This window comes from Haliotis cracherodii, unplaced genomic scaffold, assembly GCF_022045235.1.
Source record: "Haliotis cracherodii isolate W230 unplaced genomic scaffold, xgHalCrac1.p SCAF_12, whole genome shotgun sequence".
NCBI lineage: Eukaryota > Metazoa > Mollusca > Gastropoda > Lepetellida > Haliotidae > Haliotis > Haliotis cracherodii.
The window spans coordinates 4,326,672-4,342,056 of NW_027266267.1; the positions used below are offsets into that span (position 1 = coordinate 4,326,672).

Below are 15,385 nucleotides of genomic sequence, written 5' to 3' on the forward strand. Positions count from 1 at the left end.
TTGTTGTTGTCTTTTCTGAGAAATGGGTTCGAACATGTTACCACCCCTTTCGTAAAATGAACCATCATTATTGGAGTACCTCGAAACCAGTGACCGGTTTCGCAGCACCCCATATCATGCATCTTGTCGAAGGTAAGCACGAGGAGACAACAAACAACAGTTTTGTTGCGTCATTCGCTCAGTAAATTAGTTCTTCCTTTATATCGATTTTAATTAAGCAGAACATTTTCAAACATGATGAGTGAGTGAGTATTGTTTTTTACGACGCAGTATGCAGGGTACTGGCCTAATTGATACAGATGAAGGAGGCCTTCTTCTAAAACAAAAACATTATTTCATTCTTTTTCAAGTGTTTATTCATTTTGAGAAAACCCAATAGAGTGATAATAGACGAGGTAAAAAATATTGGTTACCCAATGAAAAATGCTGTAACCTAATTAAAATAGAATCATCTGAGTAAAAACTCTGATGCTCAAAAAGTTATCTGGAGCTCTGACAATGGTCAAGTAATGGATCAAATTCCATTTGTTCATTATTGTTGCCAAACATCTTGTGCAATTTCAGCTTCATTGGTCAATTGGTTCTGTCAGTATTGATACTTAAACACTAAAACATATGAGTTGAATCCCACTACAAACAGATACCTTGATTACTTTCAGACTACAATGACCAAGTGGTTTTAAAGGAGATACTGTTTGCAGTACAAGGACATGCACACAGAATTAACAAGCCTGGTCCAAAGGGCAAAAAGGTCAAACCAAGTACAAATTTAACATATTGTTATTGGTGGGGAAACTAAAGTTTCTGAGGAGATTATGATTACAGTGAAAGGAAATGTTTGTCGAGAGAATAAAGGAGCATGGTCAAAGTGCAAAGCGCTATAGACCCCAGTCTGTCAAGGTGAGGTGAACTTGGGTTTAACGTCGCGTCCAAGATTATTGCACTGATATAGCGACGTGTGTCTGCATGCGTGCGTGCCCGGACTGATGCCACACTGAGATACCGTGCTGCAGTTTAACATCAATACCCCACTCAGACACAGTATACTGACTCCGAGCCGACCAGTTTTGTTTTAGCCCCTTAATGCCGAGCGCCAGACAGGGTAACAACAAGTACCATCTTTTAACGTCTTTTGGTATGACGCGGCCGGTCATCTCCGGGCGGACGCTCTACCACTAGACCACAGAGGCGGTTAGCAGTCTGTCAAGGAAAGGGTCTTAGTGTTGTTAGATCAGCCAATGTTGAAGCATGTATAGTATAGTTAGTGGAATCCAAACTTCAACACCAGCGTGTAATTAGTCTCGATTATCTGCCATCAGACACATATTCTATAGACCATAAAAGAACAAATAGAGATGAAAATGATTAAAATGTATCACTGAAAATGAGTAGGACGACATGTGTTCACGAAAAGAGTAAGAACGTTATGTTAAGGCATGCGTGGAAGTGCACAAACAGACAGACATGTCATTCAGTGTAAGGCCTCCCACACAAAATACAGTCAGTGAAAATGATTTATAGATTTACAATTTACATTAATGGTTTCTAATTTTCAGCAACCATGACAGGGATTGACTTAGGGCGCTTCCGCGATATTCTTGCAGTAACCACAGATATACGGCGTCAACATTTATTCAGTGCGATTGAAAATCGCGTACATCTATCCGTTTTCTGTTCAACAGTTTCATCTGCAAAAACCTAGAAAAAAAAATTATTTTCCATAAAAAAAAATATACGTGTGACAGGATCAGATAGTTGTATATATTTTGAGAGTTTTTTAGTTTAGATTTTTACTGAATCAAATATTCAGTAAAGTATGTTTTAAACATTATATACTTCACACTTCAGCTCTCCTAATTTCTCTGTTTCAGCTTACTGCATGAGTACTTTCAGTGTTCCCGTTTACCGGTAAAATGATGCTAGGACCGGTAATTCATATGCCTACCAGTCCCAGTGGACCGGCACAAAGTACCTTATAAATCTTTGTTGTTGAACAAAAGATCGGCGATATTGAATAAAGTATATTTTTTCGAACGAAGACAGCTTGTCTCTAATCAGCAGGGTTTCCCTGTTGTCTATTTTTAGCGCAAGGAAATAACATTACGCTTTGCTTGGAGGTTAAATGTCTATTTTTAACGACTTAGTCTCAACCAAAGTGAAATGTCATTTCAAACCACGTGCTCCGAGATTATGTAACATGGCGTCATCAAAGCAGACGAAGCTTTTAAAAATTTTCGGTGGCAACCCCGAGAATCCCCGCAAACGTACAAATGATGAATTAGAAAAGTCATCCAGTGATAGTACAAATTGTGACTGGGGGATTAAAAAACCCAAAACTGCCACAAAAGGTAAAATGAAAAAAATCAGGAAATTTCACGATGACTGGTTGAATGAATTTAAATGGTTACGCCACGAGTCCGAAACAGAGACGATGTTTTGTCGTATATATGAAGTAGCAGGGAAGCTGAATGATTTCACCAAGGGATGCATTAACATGCAAAAGTCGGCTTTAAAAGAGCACAGAGACAGTAACAGTCACCATGACGCTGTTTTTATTATGTCAAATAAAAAAGTCATTGCTGGCCACATGTTCGTAGCTAAAGAAAAAACGGACGACAACCTAACCGTGATGATGAGAACGGTGTTATATATGGCAAAAGAGAATATTGCCGCAGACAAATTTTCAAGTCTTATTGAACTGCAGAAAAGAAATGGGTGTTCGTCATTATCGGGGGTTGTATACACCCATGGGGACAGCGTGGAAGAAATGGAAAGCGCAATTACCGAATCGACAATAGAACATTTGAAAAAAAAACTTTCAGATAGCAAATATATCGGTTTGATTATTGACGAAACTGTCAACATTACTGTTGAAAAAACCCTGATCATTTTCGCTCGTATGGTAAATGGCGGCAAGGCAGAGGCAATATTTCTGGGAAACTATACCATTCATGGGGGAACGGCAAATATAATAACTGCAAAGATCAGAGAGGTGATGGAGGAATGGGGTATGCCAATGAACAAAATAATTGGTTTGGGATCAGACGGGGCGAGCGTCAAGACCGGCATCAGGAGTGGTGTTGGTGTGAGACTTAAAACAAGTGATTGTCCGTGCTTAGTGCACGTACGCTGCATTGCACATCGTGTTGCCCTGGCGTCGCAGGATGCAGCTAAACTATCAAAGTGCATATCAGATTACCGTACAACAGTCAATGACGTGTATAAACTGTACCTGTACTCTGCGACACGGTATGACAGATTAAAAGAACTTTCTAAAGTTTTGGACGACACAGAATTCTCCAGTGTCAAACAGCCCTGTACCGTAAGGTGGTTGTCCCTGATTCGAGCTGTTACTTCTACAAGATTAAATTGGTCAGCTTTAGTCATTGAAATTGAGGAAGAGGCAGCCCAGCGTAAAAACACAGTGGCGGTGAATCTCGCCAAAAAATTGAAAACATTTTCATTTGTTGCGACAACGTACATGTTGTCTGATGTTCTGCCATACATGGAAAAACTAGTCACCGTCTTTCTAAAGGACAACTTGAACCTAGCTATGAAACAGCCTATGGTGGAGTCAACTATTGGATGCCTACAAACTTTATTGAATGAAACTGGAAAATACGAAATACATTTGAATGAGAATGTAGTCGATGGCGAGTTTTGTGGTGTCAAGTTGATGTACGCAGATCCGAGGTTTGTCATCTCCTTTCAAGCCAAAAGAGTGGGTTTTATTGAAGAATTGATTCATTCATAACGCAATCGTTTTCCTGCTGAAAGTCTTGGTGTCTTGCGGTCACTGGACATCGTTCTGAATCCCTTAAGATACCCACAGACACCTCAAGACCTCACCGCACACAGAGGGGAATCCCTTGACATACTTCTGAATCACTTCAGGCCAGTCATTGGTTCAGACGATAATGACGTCACCGCACACCTACCGGTACTCGATCCAGATCATTGCAAGAGAGACTTCCAGCAATTCAGGCGAGCTGCAGCTGGCCTGAGCACTGTTACGTTTGCGAACACATGCCAGGTCCTGATAAACGAATATGCTGACATATTCCCTGATTTATCACAACTGGCTACCACTGCGATCACCATTCTGGTGAGCAGTGTACCTGCAGAGCGCGGGTTCAGCGTTCAAAACAGAATCCACACAGCCAGTCGTATTAGACTGAGTCAAAGACGGTTGAATAACCTAATGATCCTGAATATGCATGCTGTTGATGACGAAATGAACTATGCACGAGCGAGAGGAATATTCCACACAAAAAAAGAGAAAATTGTGACTGCATGTACGTTGCATAGAACAAAAAAAAAGGTTTTGAAGGAATTAAAACCAGGTAATTTTCCTACTTTTTTTTATTTGTTCAAAGTTGAGACTGGTAAAAATTGAGGGGGACTGTTAAATTTCAGAGTTGCCAGTCCCTTGGACTGGCAGTTTTAAAAGCCATCGGGAACACTGTCTACACCAAGCTTAAGACTAAGAGAGACATCATTTTCAAAATATAAAATTAATGATAAAAAATTTCCCCATTCCTAAATACTGGGAACATTTCATAAAAAAATCAAAATATCTCCCCCCTCCCCTTTTCAGTTATTTTTTAGCTTGGTGTAACAGAATTAAAGTACTGTCATAGTTTGTTTATGAATAAAATATATGTTTATTAACAGTGCAACACGCATTGCTGAGGGCAACGTATTATAAATGCAAGCTTGGACAACATTTTGCTTTATTGTAAATTTATGTATGTACATATTGGTCTCATTAGAATGCCGAGAGGTGTAGACGATGCAGGCAGCTGAAAAAGACTGCTGTGACCAAGACTACATCGAAAAGGAACGAAAGCGAAAAGCTGATTATAGGGGTGGGATGAATCCTGAACAAGTTAAAGCTCTGCACGCTAACGTCAAACCCATCAAACAGAGGTGTCCATCCCCGTGCATCTGATGTTGAACCCATTCGACAGGCGAATAGCATAACAACACCCCAAAATAAAACTCGCCATATCTATTTACCAAGAAGGCTTTGCGTAACATTTAAATTACGTATGACATGCATAAATGCTCAGCTTGTTCAATATCAAAACGTTCAGTCATTTATTTACCTCAAAAAGAAAATACCGCGAGTTAAAAAAGTTTCGGCCAAACTTCTCGGCACACAACTACTAGAAACGGCCATTGTTGACTTTTGGCACTTCACGTTGAGCGGCATGCAGTCCGATATATTCTTTATAATTTCATCATTTTTGCTATTCGATCATAATTTTTTTTTTGCTGACGAAAGGAAAACACTCATGTTCCTTTATTTCTAAAAATTAGCAACTTTCGGTGTAACTAATTGTAAACAAAAACAATCTGAATCGTAACATCATCGATTGGATGGAACTTGTACGATCATGGCAACGGCGGTAAACAAACAACTCCACATGCATAGTTATCCAGTTAGACTATTACAATCATTTTGTTACATCTAACTTAATTTTCTAGAATTATTGACATGTATGTATAAATCTTTGTAAAAAGAATTTCATTTTTAAAGAGTTTGCAAATGATTTCGTTTGATAAACTTTCCGACACATTGACAAGCCGACAAACGTCAGTGATACGTTTGGGCGTGGCATAACTCGCGATTTGTTGAATTGAACAAAGTCAACAAACACTGCGAAAAATGACAAATATTGGATGATACGCAAAATCTGAATTGATATACATTCTAGGTAAACCATTCAATAGCAAAATAATGCATTTTAGGGGAAATAATCAAAATACTGGCAATTTTAGCTATCATTTCTGAAACCGGAAGCACATACCGCATGTGACACATGGAAGCAAAATATGCAAAAGTTGGTAAGCTATCGTAAAGAAATTCCGAAATAGATTCAAATTCAAAAGAAAATACATAATTTACTATTTTTCGTCAACTTTTTACAATTTATTGATCTGGAGAGCAGTCTTCACTCCTATTTGTTTCATATTTCTTCGTGATTGTCGCCATCAAATGTGTAAGTCTAAATCCGAAACCGTAATGGATTTCACGCTCGATGATTTTAATTTTAAATTATTTTCTAAAAACGAACGCAACGGAGAGCGATACAACGTATTGATATGCCATAATAACAACATAATATTGTTATTGGTCTAACATTACAAAAAGAACAATTTAAATATTAAAGATGTTGCTGAAAACTTTCTGAGAACCTCCCGTGCTCTGAACCGATAACATTTTGGTACACAACGAGGTAGTGTAAATATGTATAGATTCTAGGCTCCTATTTATATATATATATGTGATTTTGTACCCAAAACAAATTAAATTGTACCCAAAATACTTTGTGAATTTGTACCTAAGAAAATAAGACAATAGATCTATAATTATATTTATGTTTTCATGTAGATGAACAGAACACATAATAAAATATTTCATCAAGTTCCAAATATGATTATGACTGTGATCCTTGAAATTGATTGTTTAGTTTTGAGAGAAAATTGACGTCTTGTCACTGAAGGAGAGGCCAGTTAAGTTGGTTAAACCTAAGTTAGAATGAATTGTTTTGATAGGAAAGTGATATTATGTTAAGTTTAAGACACCAAATTAATGTATATCTTTGAAATAATTCTAGGTAGATCTACAAAATCACATACCCATTTGGGTAACAAATTACTAGAAATTTTGGGTACAAGTCACCACTGTACATTTCAACTGATTTTCGTGAATCAATGGGATAAAAAAAATTCATCTGAATGATTCCTTTTCTCATTTTTTAAGACAAGAATTTGTTTTACATAACAAAACAGGCAGATCTACACGGATCAGTTTAGTCCTAAAAAGGTGAAAAATATGAACACCTCAGAAATGAGGGCTTATAAGGTTATAATTCTACCTAACTAGTCACATGGTTTGACTTAGATCTAGGTCTATCTAAGAAAAGTCCTTCTGAAAATCTTTTTTTAATTTTTTTATGACACTAACATTTCTGGCACTTAGACAAAGAGTATTCAAGGAAAGACAGATATGTTTTTGAATGAAAATATGACTTTCCTTAATAATTCTTTTTTCATGATGACAGGAGAACTTTTATACACACCAGCTGAGGAAGTTGTGATACTGTGATTGCATACAAAGAAAAAACAGGTTGGAAGCAGTACCTGAATGTATAAAATAGACCACATAAGGTGAACAAAAGTAATGGATTGGCTGACTGGAAAAAATACATCTGGCAAGGGTAAACATGTACACAGGCATGTTTCTTTTCATTCCAACCAGAAGACTGAGATAGCATTTTCTAAGAAACCTATGGCAAACTTACCAGCTCATGTGCCACCATGGTTCTTGTGATTAAACAAACAAAATGTCATGTACTGTTACAAGTACTGTTACTGTAACTAAATTAAATTAATTCCTATTAAATTATATTTCAGAATTGTTTTATTTGGAAACAAACCACACATAATGCACAAGATTAATGTCCATATGAGTTTAGTATGTATGTGTTAAGGATCTGATTTATTCATTATTCATGGAATACTAAAATTAAAATGATGACATCAGAGAGTTAATTATTCATATAGTTGATTTTCAGAGTGCAAGATAATAATTGTTGAATAAATATGTTTAAACTTAAGATAATAATTGAAGTTTGATCAGTTACACTGTGCTGATGCAAAGACTAATATTTACTATCCCCACACACCATCATTGTGGGAAAAATAACTATCAAATATGACTTAAAATTTGAAAAAATGGAAACAGCTGTAAATAATTAAACAATTACAAATCTATCATCAATGCGCAATCATGGTGGTCTTCATATTTTTGGAATAAATTTAGAAATCCTTTGTGAAACTGTTCTAAAATCATGCTAGAATCTATGAATGTATTCCCGAAAGGAAAACTATCCTAAATTTAATGTGGAACTAACACCGAAAATATGTACGTAGCATTTTATTGCTTATATATACCCTATCATATTCAGCAACGCGGGGATGTTATTTTGAAACACGTTTTGTCAAGCCCATTTTCGCGCACCTGTTGTTGAGGGTGATCTTGCTGATCGACGATATCCATAGACGTGTTACGTGGGATACACATGTTGTAGTGAAACTTATCAGCATGTACATCGCAGAAATATGAATCATGTCCCATTTATACTAACAACATTGAATGGTGATTCTTAACTATCAACAGAAGTTCAAATAAAAGATACCGAGAAACTTGCATGTGGCATGTTGATTTATCGTCTACCGTTTCCGGGTCACGGGAGCATGCAAGGTCAAACGGATTAATAATACGCGAATTATATTGTCAAAGTCACATTTTTATTTCATGTTAGTGGTGATTACTGATACTGTGTATCGACTTACATTTTTGCTGTATGTGATAGGCGAACTATTTCAAAATTTACTGTAATTGTTTTGTTTTGAAAGCTTATCAGCAGACTACCCCTGTCTGTGACATCACATCCGGTGACCTTTGCACTTATTGAAATAGTGCTGTCAGAATTCACGATCTTTATTTTCATTTTTCTCTCGTCATATTTATTGGAATATGACGAATAAAACATTCTTCGATTGAGAAGATCGTCAACTTTCGCCAAGTTATATTTATAAAGGCAATGTAAACTTTGTTGATATTAAAATAGCAATAAGTTATGCGGAGGTCTGGCGAAGCGCGCCATGTTTGATTTTAGGACGTCTGCTAGCATCATGACACGGCTTGTTTATTTTTGTATATCGTAAATATTCAACCAAAACGCTTGAAATTAGGATTAGTGAATATTTATAAGTCATTAATTGTTTCCTGCAAATTTTATAACATGACACGTCAGATTAACCCGAATATTCGTATTTCTGCAACCGACATGATGACCTCGAAAATTAAGTCAATTTTCTGTTTACCGTTTAGATAATAATTTCACTGAAATGGTTCATAATTTATTATAAAACCCAAATTTTTACTCAATTAATATTAAGATATCGGAGATATGATTATTGAAATCAATATGCAAAAATGTTACGATATTAAAAGGTTCCTAGCATGAAATGCAAACCACCTTCAATAACGCAATTCAGGTAAGTTCAAGAAATTTTACAAATTTTGTGTTCGCTTTGGTCTTAACCTTGGTATGATTAAAAACAACAGGATATTTTTATATAGAATTGTGTAGTTTTCTATCAGGAATAAATGTGCAAAAATTTTTTTAATTGGCCCTTGTTTAATGAAGCACCGACTGTTTGAAATCACCCACCCTCTTTAGAGCGCCTTATGCTAAAATTAATCCAGCAGGCAGGGGTAAAAAGTGTGAAAATAATTCAGCAGGCTAAAGGTTAACAGGTAACAAACTTTAGAATTAACTTTGTGTTTTCCAATATCAAAACAAGATGGAGCAACTCCAAAGCAACAGGGGAAATATATATAGTCTGATATGTAGTAGATAAATAGTTGGGTCCATTTCTCTGTTAATCAGTATGATCACATTGGACTCAACAATATGCTTTTGGTTTTTAACAAAATGAAAATCCACATCCTCCAAAGGGAAGTAATATACACAATATCATTACAAAATCTCTGTTATGCAAATTTACGGCCTTTGAATTCTACCAAGATGGATATGACTCAATTGCCGGTTTCCAGACTGACAAAGACCATGAGACCGAAAATTTGCAGTTCGGAACTGAGATTTTGTATCGATATTGAATTTATTTTCATATTTGGTTTAGGATCAGTTGAGTGTTGGCAGATCATATTAAATGACTTTTTACAAGTAAAACACAGTAAAAATATTCCTGTGATATTTTCAGATAATCTAGAAATAGAGATGGGTGGTGGTGGTAGGGGGGGGCAGTAAAAACTATATGGGGACTATAGGGACCAACAAATCACTGTATTTTCTGAATCACTTTCTGAATTAGTTCAAAACTAACGCATCCCATACAGGTATTCTGCGAGACATTTTATGGGAATATTTATGACATTACTTATTATTGAAAATTCAAGTAGAGGTGTAATATAGTACAGTTCACACTGCTTGAAATCCCACCAGTGGTAGTGGGGAGTTGTGGGGGAAAATTAATGTGGTAATCTCACAAAGGTCTACTATTTAAACAGTTCTCAGCATCCTGAACACAGAAAAAGTTAATACTCATTCCCACAGTGGGAAGCTGATAGACAGTAGACACAATGCTATAGCAAGATATTCTCCAACATATATTTGTGGGAAAGTGTAGGAGTTTACTGTGGTAATGTGGGAGTTTAATGTGGTAATTTGGGAGTTTACTGTGGTAATGTGGTAGTTTACTGTGGTAATGTGGGAGTTCACTGTGGTAATGTGGGAGTTCACTGTGGTAATGTGGGAGTTCACTGTGGTAATGTGGGAGTTTACTGTGGTAATGTGGGAGTTTACTATGGTAATGTGGGAATTCACTGTGGTAATGTGGGAGTTTACTGTGGTAATGTGGGAGTTTACTGTGGTAATGTGGGAATTCACTGTGGTAATGTGGGAGTTCACTGTGGTAATGTGGGAGTTCACTGTGGTAATGTGGGAGTTCACTGTGGTAGTGTGGGAGTTTACTGTGGTAATGTGGGAGTTTACTGTGGTAGTGTGGGAGTTTACTGTGGTAATGTGGGAGTTTACTGTGGTAATGTGGGAGTTTACTGTGGTAATGTGGGAATTCACTGTGGTAATGTGGGAGTTTACTGTGGTAATGTGGGAGTTTACTGTGGTAATGTGGGAGTTTATTGTGGTAATGTGGGAATTGACTGTGGTAATGTGGGAGTTTACTGTGGTAATGTGGGAGTTAACTGTGGTAATGTGGGAATTCACTGTGGTAATATGGGAGTTTACCATGGTAGTGTGGGAGTTTACTGTGGTAATGTGGGAGTTGACTGTGGTAATGTGGGAATTCACTGTGGTAATGTGGGAGTTGACTGTGGTAATGTGGGAGTTTACTGTGTTTATGCGGGAGTTGACTGTGGTAATGTGAGAGTTTACTGTGGTAATGTGGGAGTTTACTGTGGTAGTGTGGGAGTTTACTGTGGTAGTGTGGGAGTTTACTGTTGTAATGTGGGAATTCACTGTGGTAATGTGGGAGTTTACTGTGGTAATGTGGGAGTTTACTGTGGTATTGTGGGAATTCACTGTGGTAATATGGGAGTTTACCGTGGTAGTGTGGGAGTTAACTGTGGTAATGTGGGAGTTGACTGTGGTAATGTGGGAGTTCACTGTGGTAATGTGGGAGTTGACTGTGGTAATGTGGGAGTTTACTGTGTTAATGCGGGAGTTGACTGTGGTAATGTGGGAGTTTACTGTGGTAATGTGGGAGTTTACTGTGGTAGTGTGGGAGTTTACTGTGGTAGTGTGGGAGTTTACTGTGGTAATGTGGGAGTTTACTGTGGTAATGTGGGAATTCACTGTGGTAATGTGGGAGTTTACTGTGGTAATGTGGGAATTCACTGTGGTAATGTGGGAGCTTACTGTGGTAGTGTGGGAGTTTACTGTGGTAATGTGGGAGTTTACTGTGGTAATGTGGGAGTTTATTGTGGTAATGTGGGAATTCACTGTGGTAATGTGGGAGTTTACTGTGGTAATGTGGGAATTCACTGTGGTAATATGGGAGTTTACCGTGGTAGTGTGGGAGTTTACTGTGGTAATGTGGGAGTTGACTGTGGTAATGTGGGAATTCACTGTGGTAATGTGGGAGTTTATTGTGGTAATGTGGGAATTGACTGTGGTAATGTGGGAGTTTACTGTGGTAATGTGGGAGTTAACTGTGGTAATGTGGGAATTCACTGTGGTAATATGGGAGTTTACCATGGTAGTGTGGGAGTTTACTGTGGTAATGTGGGAGTTGACTGTGGTAATGTGGGAATTCACTGTGGTAATGTGGGAGTTGACTGTGGTAATGTGGGAGTTTACTGTGTTTATGCGGGAGTTGACTGTGGTAATGTGAGAGTTTACTGTGGTAATGTGGGAGTTTACTGTGGTAGTGTGGGAGTTTACTGTGGTAGTGTGGGAGTTTACTGTTGTAATGTGGGAATTCACTGTGGTAATGTGGGAGTTTACTGTGGTAATGTGGGAGTTTACTGTGGTATTGTGGGAATTCACTGTGGTAATATGGGAGTTTACCGTGGTAGTGTGGGAGTTAACTGTGGTAATGTGGGAGTTGACTGTGGTAATGTGGGAGTTCACTGTGGTAATGTGGGAGTTTACTGTGGTAGTGTGGGAGTTTACTGTGGTAGTGTGGGAGTTTACTGTGGTAATGTGGGAGTTTACTGTGGTAATGTGGGAATTCACTGTGGTAATGTGGGAGTTTACTGTGGTAATGTGGGAATTCACTGTGGTAATGTGGGAGCTTACTGTGGTAGTGTGGGAGTTTACTGTGGTAATGTGGGAGTTTACTGTGGTAATGTGGGAGTTTATTGTGGTAATGTGGGAATTCACTGTGGTAATGTGGGAGTTTACTGTGGTAATGTGGGAATTCACTGTGGTAATATGGGAGTTTACCGTGGTAGTGTGGGAGTTTACTGTGGTAATGTGGGAGTTGACTGTGGTAATGTGGGAATTCACTGTGGTAATGTGGGAGTTGACTGTGGTAATGTGGGAGTTTACTGTGTTTATGCGGGAGTTTACTGTGGTAATGTGGGAGTTTACTGTGGTAATGTGGGAGTTTACTGTGGTAGTGTGGGAGTTTACTGTGGTAGTGTGGGAGTTTACTGTGGTAATGTGGGAGTTGACTGTGGTAATATGGGAGTTTACTGTGGTAATGTGGGAGTTTACTGTGGTAATGTGGGAGTTTACTGTGGTAATGTGGGAGTTTACTATGGTAATGTGGGAATTCACTGTGGTAATATGTGAGTTTACTGTGGTAGTGTGGGAGTTTACTGTGGTAGTGTGGGAGTTTACTGTGGTAGTGTGGGAGTTTACTGTGGTAATGTGGGAGTTTACTGTGGTAATGTGGGAGTTTATTGTGGTAATGTGGGAATTCACTGTGGTAATGTGGGAGTTTACTGTGGTAATGTGGGAATTCACTGTGGTAATGTGGGAGTTTACTGTGGTAATGTGGGAGTTTACTGTGGTAATGTGGGAATTCACTGCATGTGTAAATTCTGCTGAAAACTTTGTTGTAGGAGCAGGCAAGCTGCCAGAGAGGATGAGGAAGCACAGAAAGAGAAAAAAGGAAGAAATAGAAGACGAAGTTCCAAATCCCTCTCCCTCTCCAAAAAAGAAGGTCAGGATACGACAAATGAGTGAGTGAGTGAGTTTGGTTTTACGCCGCTTTTAGAAATATTCCAGCAATATCACGGCGGGGGACACCAGAAACAGGCTTCACACATTATACCCATGTCGGGTTTCGAACCCGGGTCTTCGGCGTGACGAGCGAACGCTTTAACCACTAGGCTACCCGACCACCCCACGACAAATGAGAGAGACACAGAGACAGAAGTAGCAAAAAAGAAAGCAGAAATACAGGTATACATACAGAGGGGGAAAAAGTTATCAGCAAAGACAATGTACATAAGAAGAAATGAGTAGCAGCAGTTTCAATATTGAAAAGTAACCTATGACCACTCATAGTTATTCATTACTTGCCTGTGAAGAGATCCCCCATTTAATAATAAACATACAGCTGTATTACACATTGTGTAATACCAAAATGCGTGCTAATGTACTGTCGGAACACGTTTCACCAAAAAATATTGAAAGCTCTCAACATCCCTTGGCTTATTCAACCACAATGCGTGTGGAGTTGATGGATCACTGTGAGGAGCTTATGCACCCTCGATGAACCTAGTAACCTTGTTGCTAGGCTGACATCAAATGGCATTGTTTCGCCGATGGATCTGGCCACAAAATTCCACAAATTACGTCATTGGGTATTGTGACGTTATTGTAAACTTTGAGGTGCAAGGCCCGTTCTACAAGGCGATCGTATTGTATCGCAACAACAGTCGTTAGTCTTAGTTAAAGTATGCGAGTTGCGATAGTCTTAGCCCTACGATAATTTTGTGAATTCTAAAGGTGGACGGTTGTATGGTATCAAATTCATACGTTTCAACTTTTGAAGTATTTTTCTGTTAAACTCAATTGGACTATGCCGTGGATCGTGTAGGTGTCAGCCTATTCATACTCAACAGTATAATTCTAAAAAAGTTATAAATGGCAAGCAATAAATAAAATACTAAACTCGCTCCCGTGTAAAACCAATTTTATGAAACTCATGAATAGTTGTGGTATCTTTGAAGGCTAACAGATCAGCCAGTAGCATAAAGCAGAGACGTTTTGTTTTACATCACATGTCAAAGACCCTTAAGAAACACAAAACTCTACTTAGCTCTTGCAAGGAGTTGGGTATACGGTATAAAACCATGGTAAAATGGTCTAGAAGAGTTGAGAAAGAGGAGGTCAGATGTCCTTAAACATGAAGACCACGTGAAAGATTTCTTCTTAAAGCCATATGTTTCTGTTATCCATGCAGAAAAGGGGACAGTAAGAGGAGAGAAACAACAACAGACATTAAACTGAAGGATACTCATGAAATGAGTATGAAAGAAAACCAGAAGACTGTAAGCTTCAGTAAGTTTGCGAAACTTAAACCAGGAAACGTGAAGACAGTGGACAAACAGAACTTCCAGAAAAATGTGTCAATGTAGAACTGTTATTGAAGGCAATTAACAAAGCGTTTCCAGGGAAAAAAATCAGTGACAGATATGAAGCAAGTAAAATTACCATGTGCCAATATGAAAAGCAAGCAAAACTTGACTGTGTTCAGCGAAAGTGTGAATGCTACGAAGTCATGCAGTGTTTGCGTTTACGGCGTCCAATATACAAAAATATGCGCTGAAAAAATAGGATGCCAAAAAACCAACCTTCACACGTCCCCTTACGCGTTTTTTCATTTTGAAAAAAGTTCACTTCACGCATAACTTATTGTTGTTTTGTTTCGCGTTTCTCTCGCTCCCAAGACCCATGTGATAATGTGTATCCAATGTTCGCTAGCTTCCGGTGCTAGCCAGATTTAGGTGTGAGCGCGGGAAACTGAGAGGTATCCGATGACGTTTCTCTTCCATGCCGTGTCTGTAATGGCATCGCTGATAGGTTTACAAAACGGAAATAGAAATGTAAGCCAATTGCAGACCTTGTTAACAGTATTTTGTCAATGTTAAGGACTAAGGTCCAAATGGCATCCCCGAAACTTTGTCAAAAGAAAAATAGGTTTGAAAGAAAGTTTGCTTGAAGAGCCAATATACTCTTCCAACACCATAGGCCACTGGCCAAGAAGCCTCGTGTCCCCAGACAGCGCAGGCCGGTAGACCGCCTAAGTCGTAGTCACATCAAAATAAAGGGTAGATCTATATAATTTTATGAACCTACCTGTCATATCATTC

At 38.3% G+C, this 15,385-nt stretch overlaps 1 protein-coding gene across 1 annotated transcript; it reads left to right on the plus strand.

Annotated features, from left to right (window-relative positions):
• The first annotated feature begins 2,899 nt into the window (after positions 1-2,899).
• Positions 2,900-15,053, plus strand: LOC139458112 (zinc finger protein 862-like). The gene is made up of 4 exons (XM_071239420.1): positions 2,900-3,693; positions 3,895-4,343; positions 13,127-13,227; positions 14,997-15,053. The coding sequence occupies exons 1-4, from the start codon at positions 2,900-2,902 to the stop codon at positions 15,051-15,053; spliced, it is 1,401 nt and encodes a 466-aa protein (XP_071095521.1).
• The last annotated feature ends 332 nt before the right edge of the window (positions 15,054-15,385 follow it).

Coding starts and splice junctions, on each gene's coding strand:
- LOC139458112 (XM_071239420.1), top strand. CDS start 2,900: ATGGTAAATGGCGGCAAGGCAGAGGCAATATTTCTGGGAAACTATACC. Junction 4,344..13,126: donor TTTGAAGGAATTAAAACCAG/GTAATTTTCCTA, acceptor ACTTTGTTGTAG/GAGCAGGCAAGCTGCCAGAG. Junction 13,228..14,996: donor CTCCCTCTCCAAAAAAGAAG/GTCAGGATACGA, acceptor AATGTTCGCTAG/CTTCCGGTGCTAGCCAGATT.